The 22,154-nt window shown below is 35.0% G+C and overlaps 1 protein-coding gene across 1 annotated transcript in view; it reads right to left on the bottom strand.

Annotated features, from left to right (window-relative positions):
* Positions 1–88: 88 nt before the first annotated feature.
* Positions 89–22,154, bottom strand: part of LOC120355156 — a 29,256-nt gene continuing 7,190 nt past the window's right edge. Inside the window, exons 2-3 of the mRNA XM_039443479.1 lie at positions 5,434–5,516; positions 89–288 (exon numbers count right to left, since the gene is read on the bottom strand). Coding sequence (XP_039299413.1) covers positions 89–288; positions 5,434–5,516 — 283 coding nt within the window. The remainder of the gene's footprint in view (positions 289–5,433; positions 5,517–22,154) is intronic.

The raw sequence follows: 22,154 nt of genomic DNA, 5'->3' as shown, positions 1-22,154 counted from the left end.
ATATTAGTGTACATACAATTTTATTGGATAAAAAACATATTCAACACACATTTCTTGATTAGTTTTTAAATATAAATAGTAATTCAACTCACGAGTCAAGCAGCTTGAAAAGTTCAGCATTAGCCTTCCTCGTGATATTGAAATACGGTTTGACGGCTTGCTTGAAGTCCAATGCCTTGTTCACTGCAAGCCTTTTGGTGAAATTCGTGAATAATGATATTATCTCATCGGTACACACTGTAGGCTGCTTATTATATTCAAAGATGTGGATGATCTTACTTTCGATAGTTGCAATTGAAAATAATATACGCAATTGATTTATAGAGAACCATAATATAATTGAGACATTATTTTTACATTGAAAAATAAAAAGAATATCAATAGTATTTTTAATTTATTTATTGAGCGTATGGCAGGAACACAACACAAAAACACCTACCTACTCAAATACCTACATATACGCTGTATATTCACAGTTTCTCTTAATTTATTTATTGAGCGTATGGCGGGAACACAACACAAAAACACCTACCTACTCAAATACCTACATATACGCTGTATATTCACAATTTCTCTGAGATGTTGTGTTTGATCAGGAGAACATTAATTTGTGTGTCCGCCATAATTTGCTAGACCATACAAAATCACTTGAAAAATGACTTGACAAAATAAATTGAAAAATGACTTTGAGGGATATGCAGAGCAGAGAAAAGTAGGGATATAGATGCGGCGATGTTGCCGTGCTGTAAAGCGACCAGCGTAGTGAGTGTTCAACTGATCATGATACGCAAACGATGTTTCCTTTCTGAAAGCACTGAGACGACTGAGCTAATCGACAAATTGGTAACTGCGCTTCTTTCTACGACTCTATTCATCAATGTAATTGGCTGATCTCCCTCCATTTCTCTGCTCCGCATAACCCTTCAAGTCAAAAGTAATTTTGTGGACTATGGACTATGGTGATGATTAATGTGCACAATTTTTGGAGGCAGACTATAGTTATAATAATAGTCCAGTCAAATGGTCGTTTTTCAGGTGTAATAGAATTGGACTCAACACGAGCTTTATTCGACATTAAATATGTGTCTTAGTAACAGAGATAACAGATTATAAATATTACAGCTGTTTTATCATCACAATCTTCCCCCCTTAATATCAATCGGCACTCGTGGGGTATGGGGCGAGCTGGCGAAGTGAGACTGTCGATTCTCTGCCGTTGTTGTGGCAAACAAACACATATTCAGGGTTACTCTCGATTAATTCAACTTTTTCAACTTGCGATTCTTGTTTTGAGTTTTTTGTCATCTTCTTCAACCATACTGGTCCAGGTGTCAATAGCCAGGTTGGTAATGGTTTTCCATTACTTGAGTTTCTTGCATGTAAAAACATCCGCTCATGTGGTGTGCAGTTGGTGCTTGTGCATGATAGGGAACGAATAGAGTTAAGGGCATCGGGGAGAACTTATTCCCAGTGACTGTTGTTCAAACCTCTCGATTTTAGGGCTAGCATCACACTTTTCCATATAACTCCATTGTACCGTTCGACTTGCCCATTACCGGCTGGATTATAGGGCGATGTTCTGCTGCTGGCAATTCCTATTGATAGTAGGAAATTTTTCAAAGCTGATGACATAAACGATGTTCCTCTATCGGAATGTATGTAAGACGGTACACCAAAAAGAGAGAATAGTGATGTAAGGTGTTTTATTACTGTATTAGTAGTCATGTCAGGACAGGAGAAGGCAAATGGGAATCTGGAATATTCGTCTATAAGAACTGAAATATACTTGTTCCTTGAACTTGATTGTAGTGGGCCTTTGAAATCCATATTAAGACGTTAAATGGTCGAGTTGCTTTGATAAGGCGGCCAGTTCCTTTGGCATAGCGTGGTTTCATTTCAGAACATGTAATACATTTGGAACATACTTCTTTTACATCATCTATTGAATATGGTAAGTTCTTTGATTTTTATCAGTTTCTTTATATCTGTATGGCATCAAACAGTGGCACAGACTCTTGATAGTGTATCTGCTGGTATATTCTCTTTTCCAACACTATAAATTATATTGAACTTATATTCTGACAATTCAAGGCGCCATCGTTGGATTTTGTCATTCTCAATCTTGCTGGTTTGTTTATTACTAAACATGAATGAAACTGATTTCTGGTCTGTGATAAGTGTAAATTCTCGTCCAAGTAAGTAATGTCGCCATTTCCTGATTGATTCCACAATGGCATAAGCTTCTTTTTCCACTGCAGAGTGCCTAGTTTCAGATGTGGAAAGAGTTCTTGAGAAAACGCCACTGGTCTCTCATTCTGTGTTAATACTGCTCCAATAGCGTAATCTGAGGCATCAGTTTCCAAAGTGAACGGGACTTTTTCATCAATGTGCATTAGAACTGCAGATCCTATTTCTTTCTTTAATGATTCAAATATATTTCTGCATTCTTCATTCAACGGGAAGTGAGTATTATGCACAAGTGGATGGATCTTTTTTGAAAATTCTTTTATCCATTTGGAGTAGTGTGCAAGCATTCCAAGGACATGCTTCAATTCTTTCTGATTTTTTGGAGCTGGTAAGTCAAGGAGTGGTTTCAATCGATCTGGATCGGGCTTAATCATACCCTGACCAATTTCGAATCCCAGAAAGGTTAAATTCTCCATAGATATTTTACACTTTTCTTCATTAATCGTGAGGCCATATTTTTCTGTTGCTCTCCAGAAATTTTCTAAATTTTCATCATGTTCTTCTTGGGTCCTTCCGCATACAATAATATCATCTAAATAGGCATAACATGATGTCAAATTTTCTTGTTCTATGATTTGATCAATCACTTTCTGGAAAGCAGCTACTCCATTCGTGACTCCAAACGGAATTCTTTTGAATTGATACAGTTTGTGTCCAACTTCAAATGAGGTGAAATGCCTTTCCTCAGGCAAGATTGGTATCTGGTGATAGGCAGATTTCAGGTCAATAGATGAGAATATTTTATATTGCGCTACCTTATTGACTAATTCTTCCATTAGTGGTAGTGGATAGGCATCCAAATTCGTGAATTTGTTGATGGTCTGTGAATGGTCAATCACCATACGTTTCTTTTGGTTCTCTCTTGAAGTAACAAATGCTTGAGCTCTCCAAGAAGAATGACTATTTTCTATAATATCAGCATCTTTAAGCCGTTTGACTTCATTCATCATAAACAAGTAATCCTCTTCTGAATGTCGTCTCGATTTAGTTATTATAGGCCGACAGTCCGGTTGAAGATCACGAAACAATGAGACAGGTTCTACTGTAGCTTGGGCTAGAGCACACTTTTTAATTTCATAAGTAGGCCTTCTTGCGTCATTGTCTTCATTCAGTTGTCGTGCTGCTTTAGATCCACCGAAATCAAAAGTGATGGATGAAAAGTTCTTTAGAAAATCGTGTCCAAAATTACACTAGCACAACATTTGTTCAATATGATCAAAGGAAAATCATTATATTCTTCGTTCTGGAAATATATTTCACTCAAAGCGCACTCAGTTGTTTTAGTGTTGCAGGCACTTGAAGCAAATGTAATCAAATTGGAATATGGCATAGTTTTCATCTTCGATTGTACTACTAGTTTCTTATCTATAAAACTTGCTGTGCTCCCAGTGTCTAATAGTGCCAATGTATCTATTCCATTAACACGTATAGGAACAAGACATTTTGAGAGGTCAGTGCTGGTATTTGCTGCTGAAATTACTGTGGCAGATACCATTTGGTTTTTTTTATCGTTTTGTGCTCTGCATACTTTTGAAAAATGGCCTATTCGATTACAAGTTAGGCATGGTTGTCCTTTTGCTGGGCATTGGCTATTATCAGTATGATTATTATAGCCACAAAATCTGCATTGAATCTTCTTTTGGTAAGAATTACGGACTAAAGTCGTTTTCTCGGTATTTTTATTCTCGTTTGCTAGGACTGTGTTAACATATTCTGAACTGGTTTCGTATTCTTTAGCAATGTTTTCAGCATTCTCTAACATTCGTGCTTGTGAAATAGCATCTTGCAAAGTTAGCGATTTCATTTCGAAAAGATGTTGTCTGATTTTCGATGATTCTAATCCGGAGATGAACGCGTCTCGGATATATTCACTTTTGTTATCGTCAGCCGAGACTGCTTGAAAGTTACATGGTAAACTTAGCCGTTTTAGTTTATTATAGAATTGATCAATCGATTCTCCATGGGTTTGTTTTGCTTTAGATAAGCAGTAACGTGCATGTACTACATTTTGAGGTTTTATAAAGCTTTCTTCAAGAGTTGTTATAGCTTCTTCAAATGATATACAATTGCAAATACTTTCAAAAATATTCGGTGACACATAATTGATCAAAACATTCAATTCATCCTTTTTCGGGATTGAACTGTTTTTTAAGGAGTTTGAAAATGTTACCTTCCAATGTCTCCACGTTTTCGGTGCTTCATCTGAATCTTGGTCAATCGATAAAACTGTTGGTTTCAGTATTTTTCCAAGCATTTGGTTTTGCGAATCGTTTTCTCCTTCACTGACTAAATCTTGACGTTTACTCGTTTTTCTTTTCAGACCCATTCATTTTATTTTTAATGTCGAATAAATTGTAATAGAATTGGACTCAACATGAGCTTTATTCGACATTAAATATGTGTCTTAGTAACAGAGATAACATATTATAAATATTACAACTGTTTTATCATCACATCAGGAAACAGCCCCGAAAGAATTTTTCTCGACGGTTCTATATGTATTTTTAGGCGCTGAATTCGAATCTGAAATTTGCTGACATGCTAGAGGGCGGCGGCTTCACCCCCAAAATTTCATACTTTTTTCAATTTTCCCATTTTATCTCGTAAACCTTGAGTTTCTCAAGAAAAATCATTTTCGACAAAATTTCCGGGGGGAGGGGGAATACACCCAAAATTAGAAAATCTTGTCCTACAGCCAAAATACAAATTTTTCATTATAATACCTTTTCAAGGCCTTCCTAACAAAAAATACATATTTCGGCTGAAATCATCTCACGAGGGTTATTTTCTATGAGAATCACCCATTAATTTCCTACTATAATGTAATCATGTTACGAGTGTTCCTTCTTGAACAGTATTTAAGCTGTATTCACCTCCAGATTTTTTCCTTTTAAAGTATTTTAAAAAGTATTTTTAAATTAAAAACTTTATTTTAGAAAGATTTTGCTTTTAAAAAGTATTCTTCAAATTAAAAACGGTGGTTTTGTTTGTATTTGATTGTGAATTGGACATTGGAGTGTGTAATTAAAATAACCTAGCTCTATTTGAACTGTCGTATAAATTAGAATTGGAACCGTTTTGGGCTCAAGCATGAGGTGGTGGCGTACTATTCTAAAAGTTGTGTAAATCTAAATGATTGTATTATAAATTCGAGTTTAGTTGGCAGAGCAACAATGAAGCACATACCTTTCTGTTGGATCGGCTCTTTCGGTGTGGATTGAATGATTTCGGCCTCCGTCTTATTGAACACATGAGCACCCACAGAAGATCTGTCAATCAAAATCATAAAACTCTATTAATGAAAATGTAGAAACAAATCCATTGAAAATATATTAAACACCGCATAGATGTTAATGAAAAACATAAAATGGTGTCATTTCTGCTGGATGTTCTATTTCCACAAATTACAGTTTTTTGATCAAGTTCAAGCTCAACCTTCAAATAATGCTTGAGCATCGAAACCCTTGGTTTTGTGGAAATTAAACATCCTTAATAGAAGATAAAACATTTTTTCAATTTCATGAAATCAATTGTTGGAAAAACATGAGATTACAATTATTCAATTGCTATTTAGTTAAAATTAATATTAGATACTATGCAAAAACATTCTTATCCTGTGATTTTGTATAATAGCTTATCGTCTTCAGAGTATTTGACAGGATACGGTATCAATCACAATTCAATTACTTTAATATGATGTAATTATTTCTCATATAAATTCAATCAAGAAGATTTTCCTGACTTCAAGTAAGTATGAAAAATATAACCAACCAAGTTTTCTTGAAGAATCAACAATGCTTTGGAAGATAATATTCAGTAAGAAAAAGCAATTTCATGTGAGATTTATATCACAATTATCAATGAAATGGTATACAATGAAACATTATAGGAAGGATTTTTGATAATCTGATATAAAAGATGGTTCGTCAAATTTTCTATTAGATCAGCTATATAATCATACTCCTGGTTCATTGTCAGTCAACATTGTCAGTCATTGTCAACAGTACACTATTGGTTGTCTGAAAACATTGGAAATCAGACAAATGCTAGCAACTATTGAATATTCCTGATCAATTTTATATTCTTCTTATACGTTCAAAATCTTATATTTTAAAAATGATGGTAAGAGGTCCACGGACCGAGTATGGGTCTTACAAGTCATCCAATATTTTTCAAAATTTCAAATATTGATACCATTCTTTCAATTTCATGTTTTTTATTAAAGCAAAATGAATCATTGCTATCAATGTATATTCATGATAGTTACTTTATGGTGATTAAGATGCTGAGATAGTTTGACTAATTGAACATGAATGTGATAGTCCAAAGTATCAAATCTTTATGATATCTAACTGATATTTCACAACAGCCTAAAAATAACCAAAAGTTTTTATCATGACATCCATTCAAAGAGCCAACAAAAGTAGGAGAAAACTGCTATTAACATGTACAGTCTACTAGAAGTTACAGCCTGCTCCGGTCTTGGTTCGATTCCCATTCTATTTAGCATTAATTGTATAATTACCAACTTTAAAACTGAACCCAATTCATAGCGATATGTGGGACATCATGATCATAAAGAGTAAAACTGGATGAAGATCAGTTTATAGATAAGATGCTACTCTACACTACAAACTTAACTATATATATAACTAGTTCTTTCCTTTATTATATATAATATAATATTATTATATTATATTATATATTATATTAATTATTATATATAATATAATAAAGGAAAGAACTGACTTATACACGTACAGGATAGGTGATTCACGAATGATGCATTATCCAGTGAGGATAGAATGTAATAGAGCTGCCTTCGCCTTGCTGAATGCAGCTGAATGCAGAGCGGGAGCGTGCTTGACCCCCCAACTCTGGTGGGCTCTCTGGTGGGATACCCCGCCTAAGCAGTCGCAAGTCTTTATATTGCAAGCGTTATGCGAATTGACCATACCTCTAGTTCTAATGGGAATATTGCAACATAAATTTATATCGATGGCTTTCTCATATTATTACCTAAAATTAAAATATATATTAATACACCTTTTCATCGTAGCTGCCACTGTTTGCATTTTAACCGTGTACAAACCGAAATACTATTATAATATTTAATGATTGCACATACTTTTATTTTATTCTATGAACAATTATGCAAGCGTTCAACTAAAAAATGCATTTGATAGAACTTGTAGTGCATGAAAAGGACCTTTCCATTGATAATATAATGATACGTACTTGGTGGTCACAGAGCAACAACATACCTATGCTTTGAAGAGCCGAAATAATAAAATCATCATTTCTTGAAACTATACTATCAATGGTACAGTATACAATGAATTTGATGAGTTGACATATCCATTCACATACACTTTTCCCTGTATCATTCATATGTACTGCGCATTAATATGTTTTTTCTACACTATTCAACACCAGCTTGATTCTGAATTTGTTTGATTTTCAGCTACTCATTTCATAGAAAAAAGTAATTGATAGAACTGCCTTTGTCAAACAATGATTTTTTTATACCTAGAAAGTCAAAACAGGATTAATTATTCCATTTTGAAATTTATTGGTATTTAACTAGTCTTTCAGTTGCCGAGAATCTCCGGTGCGGTTAAGACATACGTGGCGCGGTGTAGTTTGTTAAGTTGATTTTGTAGTGATATTTTCGTATAAGTACTGTTGTGAGTATGTAATTCTACTATTACAATATTACAATGGTTGTTACTTGTGTTGCATATGGTTGTAACAATCAGAGTAGAAGGACAGACAATAAAGGAAAAATTCTTTTCACTGTTTGCTATATGTGTGTATTGTGAAGATTAAATGATGTGTTAAGTGTAAAATGAATGTAATAATTTATATGTAAATAAAGCCTGAAAGAAAAAATCATCAAATTAATGAGTGTGACCTGGCCAGAATACATCATATTTCAGGAACTGAATACAACTGGAATATCAAAGGTTACTAAGCTTACATTATATTTTTATAGTTATATAATAAATTGCAATATTGGTCAAGTGTAGTTTTAGAACAGAGTCCATCACTGACCTTTCATTTGAACGCTTAATCTGTTGTTCTGTGATCATTAAGCCTACGTATGATTACATATCAATTTGAAGGTCTTCCTGTGTTCTAGAAGTTTTATTATTAATCTTTCAGTTTAAAGATTGCATAATAGCCTATTGAAGAAGTAGATAGAAACTAAGATTTCAGACAGACTTTTTTGCTCGAAATCCCCTCCCCCTCTCCACCCTCGTCCATCCTGCCTCCCCTTCCCCCTGCCTGGATGGTGGGGGGTGTTCTAAAAATAGATTTCCCCCTCCCCCTAACCAGTGGTGGTGAGGGGGTTGAAAAGAGAGAGATATATCTTTCTCTCTCTCTTTCTCTCTCTCTCTCTCTCCCCTTCCCCCTCCCCAGGTGAGGGAAAAAAATTTCCCTTTTAGGAGGAAAAATTCCCTCTCTATAGAGGAAAAAAATAATTTCCCTTTTAGGAGGAAAAATTCCCTCTCTATATCTATACTGACAGATTAAAGTGAATCCATTTCTCTAATGCTATACTGACAGATTAAAGTGAATCCATTTCTCTAATGCTTTACTGACAAATTAAAGTGAATCCTTCACTCTAATGCTATACTGACAAATTAAAGTGAATCCATTTCTCTAATGCTATACTGACAGATTGAAGTGAATTGAGAAATTCTCTCTCTCTCTCCCCCAGTATAGATGAGGGGATGAATAAAGTGAGGGAAAAATTAATTTCCCTTTGAGGAGGAAAAATTCCCTTGCTGACAGATTAAAGTGAATCCTTTTCTCTAATGGTATACTAGTGAATCCTTCTCTCTACATCTAATGATATACTATACTAGTGAATCTCTACAATAATCTAAGTTCTATAATGGGTCATATTATGCTTGCTTTCCAACTGACAGTCAAGAGTTCAATCAAACTGTTTATGAATGTGTAAAAAATTGAGCTCTTTTGCTGTACAAACATGGCAGTCATTATTTTTTAAGTGTTTTCTCCGACAATATGTAAGTATAATTGGAATGAGCTAGCATATCTAAAAATACTTACACATTCTCAGACCTATTTCACTCGGGACGGAACTCAACGTCTATAGTTACCATGAAACTGCCTTAAGAAGATAGGATTTCCGCTCACATTTAATTCCCATGAACGAGAATTAAAACTTCTGATGTTATTCTCATTCAAAACCACTGAATATTCTTTCGGCAACTTGATAGTATGTTTAAAGTCGCCTTCACTATCAATATCGATAATTTTAAGGTGAATTTCACCATTATCGGCAAATGTTACCTTCGTTACCACAAACCAATCATAGGCATAAAATTCAAAACCCCAATCAACTAGTGGATTTGCTTCTACAGACAACTCGTTGAAACTTGTGCAGTCAAAATAGTTAGACATCATGTTGTCAGTTCGGCCGTTTAGACTAAAGTGACGCATGCGCTCGCTTGTGAGCGTGTCCCTCGTCTTGAACACTCTGTAAGAAATGTTTCTACTGGAACCATTACAACTTCCAACAACATCTGCCATAAAAGTGGCTTCCATGAGAATGTGTTTATGATCTGCAATCTGATCAACACTAACCTCAGCAACATAGCTCCAATGATCCAAATTTGTGAAAAAATTATCAAGGGAAGCATTACCTCTTGTAGGTTGCATTACTGCACTATACAAATTCAGACTTCTTAACAAATTCAAAAAACCTGAGGATGCTGCCGATGTGCCAAGCAAATCAATATTGTGATCAGTTCCAATTATTACAAACAAACCAATATTACTGAGACATCCAACACATAATTCAAGCTGCTGCAAAAAACATTCAACATTTCCATTAGGAGAGCGATACATGCTTACCACAACAAGTAACAACTCCGGAATATGTATCCCAGCAAACTCAGCATGCATCTCAATACAGAACACTTTGAGGTCTAGGGCGTTTGCCGACCATGCCATACTCTCTCGCACAAAAACAGCTACACCACCACTTGAAGTCTGCCTAGAGAAATGAGCTACCTTCCTGAGTCTAGACAAATGACACGTGCACTCTGCTCTCTGCAAGGTTCCCCTCTAAGTCTGATAACTCCTGCACCGAAAACCGTTACATTCAATCATACACACATGAAAAAATGTCTAGATCGATTTATCATCTGTGACATGTGTTTACCCGTTAAAGTTAATTATAGTTCACTCTCTCTCTCTCTCATAATATGTCATCCTTTTACAAGATTTATGCAAAAACCGTCATATCATAGTCACATGAAAAATGTCTAGACTGAAATTTGAAGCCGCACGTGTTTAAATTCATTATAGTTCACTCTCTCTCATAATATGTCATCCTTTTACAAGATTTATGCAAAAACTGTTATATCATAGTCACATGAAAAATGTCTAGACTGAAATTTGAAGCAGCATGTGTTTAAATTCATTATAGTTCACTCTCTCTCATAATATTTCATACTTTTACAAGATTTATGCAAAAACCGTTATATCATAGTCACATGAAAAATGTCTAGACTGAAATTTGAAGCAGCATGTGTTTAAATTCATTATACTCACTCTCTCTCATAATATGTCATCCTTTTACAAGATTTATGCAAAAACCGATACAATCAATCATAGTCACATGAAAAATGTTTAGACTGAAATTTGAAGCAGCATGTGTTGAAGTTCATTATAGTTCACTCTCTCTCACGCAATTGTTTACAAGATTTTATGTTTTCGGCACCAATATGACCCCTTTGTACTGTGCTAGGTCCATTTTTTCTGTAATAATTTGGACTATCTGATTTTCTGTAAGGTTGTGTTGCTTGGCCTCTATCCAGTTCATATGAAAAAAAACCTGGGCGTATGAGGATACAATGTCCAGGGCCACTCTGTGGATGAATAAATTTAGATAATCTATGAATGGAGCCGAACATTGCAGTCTCATGACAGTGCCCTCTTCCGAATTTTTAATTGCCTCAACTATTTCATCAGAACGCTTTTCACAGCGACTCCCATCTCGTTTTTCTTAATAAAATCTCCTATATCATTTTTAGTTGCGTACTTTTCTGCAATTTGATTGATCAGAATAGCAATAGCATCTATTGTAATAAATTGTTCAATACCCTCCATAATATTAGCTTTTATTGCACTCGCCATTTCAGATAATCGTTTTTCAAACTCTTCCTTTGTTAATGAAGAACTAGTCAATTTCTGCAAAGCAGATTCTAAATATTGCTTATCAATTGACGATGGATGTGTTTCATTTACTTTAGTAAAAATTCTGTACTAAGCTGTTTTAATTTAGTATTGAGATAGTTTCTGTCCAACACCTCCAATTCTTAATATTATCAGATATGGCTTTTAATTTCTCATCTAAATAAGCTTTATCAACTTTATCGTTGTTAATACTGAGCAACTGAGATGAAAAGCTGTCTGTTAAAGTTTTCACTTCTCCTAGAGCAGATTCTAAAGTTAGAGTTCTCTCTGCAATAGCTTTATCGATATTGGCACTAAAATTTTGTAATGAACTTAGAATATGTTCTCTTTCAATTATGCTCACTCCAATATTCTTTGTATTTTCTGAAACAAGTTTGGTTATTTGCGAATCTAAATAAAATTTCACAGCTTCACTGATTCCTTGTTGATTTATCGATTCAATTATTTTCTGTGTTATCGAGTCAATATCACACGTAAGATTAGCAACAGCACCGCTAGCACTAGGTGTATCAATTCGACTGAATCGATGTAGAGTCATCGTAACACTAAACAATTAGTTTTGCTTCTTTTAGCTCTTCAATTATAGACGCGATCTCAATATCATGTCCAGTGTTGCCAGAAGCTTTTGAGGAATAGAGTAAATTCAATCTTTCCACTAATTCGTCAAAATTATCAAAGTATTGATAAATTCTATCATGAGAATTATTTTTTGCAAATTTCAATAAACCCCATCCCTTCTTTTTACTAATTTTTTTACTGGGAAATAACTTTTGAATCATTTGCGATTTAATTCCCTGATTTCGTTTAACATACCCTCTTTGATCTAAATGTATGGCTGTAAGTGTTAAGATTTTTTTATACCTATCCAGATCTCTCTGATTATAAAGATTCGAATTTGGTCTTGAACTGAATAATAACTCAAGTAGACCATGTGTTACACGAAATCTTTCATTATTAATATCTATATAACCGTTATCGAATATTACTTGCTGATTTCCAATATAATTCACGTCATCTTTAGAATTGTATGAAATTCCATAACTAATTGAATTATTCAATTTTTCCGCATGAAACGTTTTTAGATATTGACCCAACAGTTCATCGTTTTTACTAAAACCAAGTAAACTGTTTTCAAATTTAGTTGAGCTTAAAAGATTGCCTGTTGAACTCTTATAGCTTTTATCATAACTCGAGTGGTCATCACCAATTTCCATACTCTCTTCTTCCTCTTTTACTTCTTGCTTTTTTGGTCGTACACCATGATTAGAGTGAAAACAAGATTTGTTTTTTCCCAGTTCAATTATGGGCTCTATCAACGGCGAGAGCGTTTTCCTATTGTATTCCTCCAATCATTTTTTAAAAATTGACTAAGCTTCTATGCTTGTCTCTGATTACTTTTCTCAATTTCTTAATCTTTTCGATTAAACCAACGTTCTTTCTATTCAGTTTTCTGCTGCTGTATGACAACATGACTGCACAAAGAATTAATCTCTACTGAATGGTAAGAAACGTATCGAGCGAATCTCGGTACTTGCCGCTATTAATCCCACACTCGCTCATAATAGTTACAAAATTATGAGGTTTACGATTCCAAACTTTATGACAAAGTTTAGCGAAATCTTTATAAGAAATATCTCCTCCAACATGATCTCTGTGAATTAATTTCAGACTCAATAAATCTATCTTGAAGATTATAATCATATTTGCATTGTCCCTAGTGAAATGTTTCTGTGTAGCTCCATAACTCTGAATTAAATATGCAGTGTCAATATTACGATGTCGTCCCATGGTAAAATATTCTCTTATTTGAGGTACATGATTAAGTTGCAAGTCATCGAATATTACTAAAGAATATTCTGATATTTTGTTCGGGTGAGGAATAGATTTCGAATTGCTGTTTATATGAAATTCAATATCCTTCATTTTTGAAAAGACTTTTCTCAAAAACAAGTACTTATCTTGATACTCGCTCTTCGTGTGCAAGTATATAGTTTTAAATCTCAAGCCATTCTTTGAAAAAATTAAATTAAATAGCAAATTGGTCTTGCCACAGCCTGAAGAGCCTATTATAAGGATCCTTGCATTATGAGGTAACAACTTACCATTTTTACACCATGTTGGCATTTCTTTCTCTCTTATAACATTGTCGAAATTTACTATCGGGATATTACTCATGTTAGTCACGTGTACAGCATGTGATCTGATAAGGAACTGATAAGTTATCAGGGAGGAGGGTGTGCGCTAGACACCACATGGGTGTGTATAGCTTATCACATCGCCCGACAGGCGCTCGCTCGCTCCCACTGATAGAAGTTTCTCACTTCAACATATCGTTCCCTCTCTTTCCCGCACCCTCTTCACGAGAATGCATGATGTGTTCCCCTTATCTAAGCCTTACCAAATTATGAAAATGAAACTTCAGATTGAAATGAAAAGCATTTTTGATGAAGAGCTATTATATTTACACCAAATCTTTGACATATTTACACTGAATGGAATGTATTTACAATGAGATATTACAATAGATTATTTTTCATCTAATAGTTGATCTTTACTAATATAACTAGGTGTTGAAAATCCAATCCATTTCACTAACAATCCTTTTTTATCACGTTTTAATATTTTTTCAATCAAATACACTTGTCTCTCCGATTCGTTTAATTGTGTTTTTTTAATTTCTTCTGCATTATACCTACCACTAATTACTTCTCCGTTTAGATCTCGCAAGCTATACGTTACAGGTTGAGAAGGAAATATAGAATGAATTACAAAATACTCTGCGCTCCAGTTTATGTTATAAGATTTATCGAAAAGAACCCTTTTCTTTGAGATTCGTACAACATCTCCTAGCTTAAATTTCGGTTTTGAATTTTTCAATTTATATCGTCTATTGAATGCAGAATTCAATGACATTAAAACATGATTACAATCTTTTTTCCTCACATCTTAGGTTTCATTCTAATTGAAGTGTGCATTGTTGCATTATAATCACGAACCAAACTGTCTAGATGCGATATCCAGTTTTTGGTTCCACGTTCAGTTAAATATCTATAAATTTTTGCTTTAATTGTTCTATTAAACCTTTCAACTATAGATGCTTTCTTATCACTAAAAACATGGTAATGTTTAATACTATATCTATCTAATAACGCTTTAACTTTTGAATTGAAGAATTCTGTTCCCTGATCTGTTTGGAACAGCTTAACTCCCTTATTTTTAGAAATAATTGGTTCGAGAGTGTTAAATACAGATTGGCTTGTCTCTTCTTTTAATGGCACACAATATGCAAATTTTGAAAAACAATTAATAACAGCTAAGGTATACCTATAACCCTTATTAAAACGCGATAAACTTGTCATCTCGATAAGGTCGGCTTGAAGCAGGTCTTTTTCTTTTTTCAGTTCATATTTGCGAGTGGCATGAAGCTCTAAAGCTAGCTTAGATCTAATAATATTCATGATATTTACAACAGTCAAATCAAAATTAGTGGTGTTGGATGATTGTCACGGAACATACTGAGCAATCAGTTAGAGTGTTGTGAGCACTCTATAATGTCCAAAAGGGAGAGTGTCAACACCGTTCTCAGCAATGTACCTCTTATCATCATAAGGACTCAAACAGATTTTTGCACATTCAACCTGATACATGGAGTGATTATAGGACCTCATCATATTAAATTTTTCAATGTGTTCACTACGTTCAAACAATGATTTCTTATATAAATTAAAATTAAGTTTTCTACATTTCACTCCAGTCTGTACACACTTTGATATACATTTATTTACAGGTTCTTCATTCTCGTTACATACTAAAAAGGAGTAAAGTTTGGATCTTAGGCCTACAAATCTATGGACAGGTTTTGAGGCAGTCTCATCCTTGAACTTTCCTACAACTTTATTTCTCTCCATGGAAAAGCAAGGGTGGCAAGGTGGATAGTTAGAAGTATCGAAAAGGCTCAAATTTTCTTTAATCAACTGATACACATCTTCGACTTTTAGGTTTAGAAGAAAACTGTTGGTATCAGTCATACAGAGTTCTATACGATCCCACGGTATAATTTTTGTAATTTGCAATAGAAAAAATCGTACATATGGAATTTACTCAACTCCAGTACAGAAAAGTCGGAAGAGACAGGCTTGTTCATTTTAAGTTCCAACTTGCCAGAGAAAACCGCAATCACGTTCGGACTAATTATTTGCCAGCGTTTACATAGTGGATTTGAAATGTACTTATCTAACCGTTTTTCATCCGTGATAATTTTAACATTGATTTGCTTACGACTAGATTGAATTGTCTTGCCAAAGATCAGATTGCAACAGGCCTTAAAGAAGGATATTTCAAATTTATTTCTCGCGTTTTGTCTATTCCGGATATTGAAGTCAATGTAGCTTTTTAGCCAGGGAGATTGGGAAAAGCTAATGACGCGATGCACTTTCAATAATTTCAAACCGAGCTGAAGGTAGAGCTTTAAATTGACATAGTGAACAATGTACTTTTCACAGTCGAAAAGTGTGTTCATGAGCTTTTTGGTTCCAGTTTGACCGTTCTCATTTGTTTGGTAGTTCGACAGCAATTCGCGCAGCGGTGTTTGGTGGAGAGGTGCGAGTGGGAAGCTGGCGTGCTTATCATGTAACTCTTGAGGGTACTTGAGATCACATTCTATTATATATCCAGTTCCTGAATTGCTGTCCAAATTCGCAAAATCAAGCTTGAAAATTTCTTCCTCTGAGAGGAATTTGAAATTTCCAACAGGTAAGCTTCGGCTCATAGCTTCCGAGTATAAACTGTTTGCATCGATATAAAGGAGATAATTACTTGGTTTTGAAGGATCGTATGTTTCAGGTAGATGTTTGTTATTCGCTTCACAATAACGTTTACTGATGAATGACACCCCACCCCTCATCCCTGCCTCAAACATAAGATGCATGTCAGGATGAGTAATCAATTCTAGTTCGACTTTAGTGTGTTTCAGCATGCAATTCCAGGTGAAGTGTGCGAGAGAAAGAAAATGGGTCACATCAAGGCCGTATGAGCTAAAAAGCGTAGACCTCATGGATTCAAAAACTACCGCTAATAGCATTACGTCCAAACATAAATAAAAATCATTATGTTCACCCAGATTTTTCAGCTTGAATGTTGAGAACACTCTTTGCGCATGCTCATATTCTTTGCGAGACAGAGGTGTATCAGTTAAGTCATTATGAAAACATTCGATGGGAGGAAGCAATGTTTCCACGAATTTTTTGGGACAGCTCATGTACGAGTAAGGAAATACTCCTTTTCTCAACAAGAGCTGTCTGTGTTCGCGAGGTGGATCATGAAACACCGAAAATAATTGCACAAACTTCTTTTCCATGTCTGTACTTTCTACCAAATTACGCACCAATACTTCCAAGGATTCAGACACAAACTTGTAGGAATCTAAAAATTTAATTTTGCCTACTGAAAGTGTCAAAAATCTCTCTGACGTATTTGCGATGCAGGAGAATTCTTTTTTACATTTACCGAGCGATTTCAGAATAAAATGCGAATCAAAACCGGAGAAATTATGAAAATAACACGAAATGTACTCCGGAGTACGAGCTGTTAAATTACAAGAAACATGTGCCGCACACAAGTAATTACCGTTTCATGCGCGTGGTGACGACATTTAATATCGCTGTCTAAAAACGTTCAGCACAAAGCCCGCAGTTTACCGAATTTTGAAATTCGCGCTCTTGACTTTGGATAAAGCTTGCATCGGAATTTCTCATTTCATATCCTCATACAAAATGTCGCCGAGATCTGTAATTTCTGAAGAAATTTCTCCATGATTTTTTCGTCTAAACTACTTGATCTATGGAGTACAGGTCCGTAGGCGATTTACCTGTTAACATCTATAACAACGAAACAATAGCCGCAGGGAATATGACGCGCCGTTTTCTTTGTGTAACTACGAGTAATTTCATCAGAATCGGAATCATCATCATCATTATTATCAATATTAACAACATGAGTTTCTAAATCCGCGTAAATGGTGTACTTTTTCTTCAACGTCGCGCCTAGTTTCTTGAATTTAATTGTCTCTCCGCGTTTAGGATATGAAACGCGCTGAGATTCAAACTTGGAACAAAGTTCCACATGTTTCAACAAATTTGCTTTGCCATCATAATTTTTAGATTTGGTCGATGTAAATCTATGGAAACAAAAATTGCAAATGTGTACTTGACCATGGCATTTTGAAAGGTGGGAGAGAAGACGTGATAGCCCGTTTTTCCCGTTCGCGGTATTTACTAAACAGAAATGAGTTTTTCCTGCATCGGCTTTTAGCATTAAAAGATTAATTTGGTGCTTACGAGTGCAGAAAATGCTTGTACAGAAGGGGAAAAACTTTTTGTTGTCATACGCGATGACGTGAATTGCAATATCCGGATTGAGTATTTCAAATTTCTTAATATCGCGTGTTGTCACCGGGAAATTTACACCTCACGTATTAAGTGTGTGAGCAAACTTGCTCAAATACTTTACACTCAAGTCCGAGTTCCTTGGCTTCTGATGGAAATACGCAAGCACTGACCATAAAAAGCATTTTTCATCAGACAGATTTTTGACATTTATAATACATTTTTTGTTTTTCAAAAACTGGGGTGTTTGAATGAAACTGGATGTGTATATAGGATTAAATTTAATCACGTTCACATCCAGTGATTCAATTTTCTTTAGCACCCATCCACTCCCATGTCTTACGAAATTTTCGAAAGATGAGAGGATTTTTTTCACAGCCAAGAAAAAATGCTCATTAAAATCTTCATAGTTCTCAAGCACGTTTAGCGCTATGTTGGAGTAACTATGTAGATTTATTAGAGATGAGACAGTCTCACCAACCTGCTTGTCATCCATCACCACTAATTTATACAGCAAAACATTTAATACTATGAACCACTTCACATTCCCATCATGGCGTGCTGCATGTTCCCTAATTATGTCGAAAACTCAACGTTTCGACCTCTCAAGCACGTTGGTGATGTCGATATCCTCAGGCTCATCATCGAGGGTGATGCGATGGCAGACTGCTGCGGAATTCACGCCACGTAGTCTGCGTTCCCACGGCATGATTCTGAAAAACAAAAGGATAACGATCAGGATGAGATAGAGTACAACAGCATGTTTAGTTGTGAATTGACATTGGTAGAAGAAGGCTGTGTGTGAAAATGATATCTCAAGATCACATAATGTTGTATGAAAGATTAAGATTATTATCTTTTGATAAAAGATGGTCGAAATCTTCTCCGCATTTGTCCATGGAAAACATGGCGAAAGAGGGATTTATATTCTCATCTGCACCAGACATTGTGTGATGTGTATTTTGTTCAATTTGTTTGGGAAAATGGGAAGAAAGTGACATACCAGCAATAGAACATGCAAGGTACAGCCCGAACTGTAGAAGGAAAGATAATATAACAATTGAAGAGGAGAATTTCGATAATAATATTCTACGAGAATATGAAGAAAGATATTTAACTTTTAATTGTGTAGAAGATTCATCCGTTCAAGGAGAGTATTTTGAAAAGCATTATCTACATTGTGACTTTTGTAAATCATTATGCAATAAAGCAGTGTATTTTGCGAGAAATGGTTATTTCTTACATAAAAATCCATTCTATCTGCAATGTGTCTATTGCAAATATATTATCGAAAATCCATTTGAAAAAGTAATACATTTACCGTTTTGTTTATATGAAGAGTGTGAGAAAGAAGAGCGGGGGTTGGATGTTCCGGATATAGTGTATCGTAAAGATGAGGTAAAATCGTATGCATGCAGTATATTGTAGAAGGTTTTTTATCCTCCGAGGACAAAAACTGTGCTCCGAGGACAAAAACTGTCCTCCGAGGACAAAAATTGTCTTTGGAGGACAAATATTATGTGTATATACAATTGTTTTCAGAGTACTTTTTCCTTTATTTAAATATTGTGAAATTCGATGTTTTTTTTTGAAATTCGTCAAAACAGCTGTTCTTCAGATGAAATATCTTGACTATGGCTGTGTTCTTTTTATAAACTGCTCTACCTACCCACGGTATATGGAAGAAGAAAAAGTAAAAACTGTGTTCCTACCTACCTCATGCACGAGAAGGAGGTTACAAAGTCCATTTCTCAAGGATTGGGTGGACCCCCCATTAGTACCCCAGGAAAAAGACTCATGTCAGTTGATAGAGCTAATAAATAACTATACAGGGTATGGATTTGAAAAAAATTGTTAGAGCCGTTTTTGAGAAAATTGAGAAAAACATGGTTTTTTAGTAACTGTCATTCTTCCCAAGAATATTACGGAGCTCCTGCAATTTTCACAGAAATGAGACTCATGTCAAGTGATAGGGCTTATAAATAGCTATCCATGGTATAAATTTGAAGAAAATCATTAAAGCCGTTTTCGAGAAAACCGTGAAAAACATGGCTTTTTAGTCATTATCTGCCATTTTTCTCAAGAATATTACGGAGCTCCTGAAATTTTCCCAGAAATGAGACTCATGCAAGTTGATAGGTCTTATGAATAGCTATCTATGGTATGAATTTGAAGAAAATCGTTGAAGCCATTTTTGAGAAAACCGTGAAAAACATGGTTTTTTAGTCATTATCCCCCATTTTTCTCAATAATATTACGGAGCTCCTGAAATTTTCCCTGAAATGAGACTCATTTCAGTTGATAGGGCTTATAAATAGCTATCCATGGTATAAATTTGAAGAAAATCGTTAGAGCCATTTTCGAGAAAAACGTGAAAAACATGGTTTTTTAGTAATTATCCGCCATATCTTCCGCCATCTTGAATTGAATTTTATTGAATTCTTATTGTCGGGTCCTCATGGTATAAGGACCTTAAGTTTAAAATTTCAAGTCAATCGGTTAATTAGGAATGGAGTTATCGTGTTCACAGACATACACACATACACACACACACACACACACACACACACATACACACACACATACACACACACAGACCAATACCCAAAAATCATGTTTTTGGACTCAGGGGACCTTGAAAAGTATAGAAAACTTGAAATTGGGGTACCTTAATTTTTTTTGGAAAGCAATACTTTCCTTACCTATGGTAGTAGGGCAAGGAAAGTAAAAATGTTTAAGTGAGTTGACATGGAGAAGATTTTTTTTTTCAGCTTCTAGCAGGTGTTTTCACCCTCTCATGCTGAGTTCTAGATGAGATTTTTTTTTCGTCTTCTAACACACATGTACAAGGATGCTATTTGAAAAATGATCGAGTGTCAGTTTTTGTAATAGGAGAGAGAATACTTACAAACCGATAACAATGTGGGAGCACGTGTTGTAGGGGAGAAATTTGAATTTTTTTTGCCTTGTAGCACGCTTCGCTACCTTTCTGTAGCACGAGGCTGGAACAGAGAGAGAAACGTATGCTATATAAACAGAAGTGATGAGAGGAAAGTTATCATTTACATCTGAGTCCACTTCATGATGAGTTTCCATCATACATCCTGGCGGATAGCCCGCCGCAGCGTGTGCTCAACTATTGGCAGCGCAAAGCGGCTGAGTTGTGAGCTGCTTCTTCTGCTGCTGCTGCTGCTGCTGCTGCTGCTGCTGCTGCTGCTGCACCTGCTCCACTGGATCCAGCATCACCAGGTGGGGAGATCATCATCAGGGACAGCCCTATTCAGCGCTTGGCTCCAGCACCTACCTGGGCACCGCGGCGAGCGGTGCTAACAGTGTTTCCAATATTTCCTTGAAGTGATTAGAATGCTAAGGAAATATTATTTGAACTGCTTAGAAATTGAATTATTGTTTAAAGTATTCGATCATGCAACAATGTTAGCAATATTTCCTTGAAGTGATTAGAATGCAAAGGAAATATTATTTGAAATGATTAGAAATCGAATTATTGTTTAAAGTAACCGATCATCCAACAATGTTACCAATATTTCCTTGAAGTGATTAGAATGCTAAGGAAATATTATTTGAACTGATTAGAAATGGAATTATGAGATATTATTGTTTAAAGTACTCAATCATGCATAAATTATTTGATACAATATTATTTGAAGTGATTAGAACGTTCATGCATCAATTATTCGTTACCAATATTATTTGAACTGATTAGAAATTGATGGGAAGGAAATATTATTTGAAGTGATTAGAACGTTCATGCATCAATTATTCGTTACCAATATTATTTGAACTGATTAGAAATTGATGGGAAGGAAATATTATTTGAAGTGATTAGAACGATCATGCAACAATGTTACCAATATTATTTGAAGTGATTAGAATGCAAAGGAAATATTATTTGAAGTGATTGGAAATTGAATTATTGTTTAAAGTATTCGATCATGCAACAATGTTATCAATATTATTTCAATAACTGATATTAGTCACTCCATGCAGAGAATGTCAATTCAATGATGACAATTTGATGATAATCTGATGTAGAGATGAATGTATGAGTGAATTGTATTATTGTTTCTATAAAAATTGTTTTCAATTCTTACCTGTTCACAATGAATAGTAGAAACACACAGAAGAAGAAATGCTGGTTCAGCTGCTCTGTTGTGAATGATATTTAAATAAGGTGAGCACACCTTTTATAGTTTGTTGCGGGCATGCTCAGTAGTCTTTACCGCTACACACACACAGCCGTACACCCAAGCGGCGCTGGCTTCGCTGACT

The sequence above is a fragment of the Nilaparvata lugens genome, chromosome Y, assembly GCF_014356525.2.
Source record: "Nilaparvata lugens isolate BPH chromosome Y, ASM1435652v1, whole genome shotgun sequence".
Classification (NCBI taxonomy): domain Eukaryota; kingdom Metazoa; phylum Arthropoda; class Insecta; order Hemiptera; family Delphacidae; genus Nilaparvata; species Nilaparvata lugens.
This window is presented reverse-complemented; position numbering and strand designations above follow the sequence as displayed.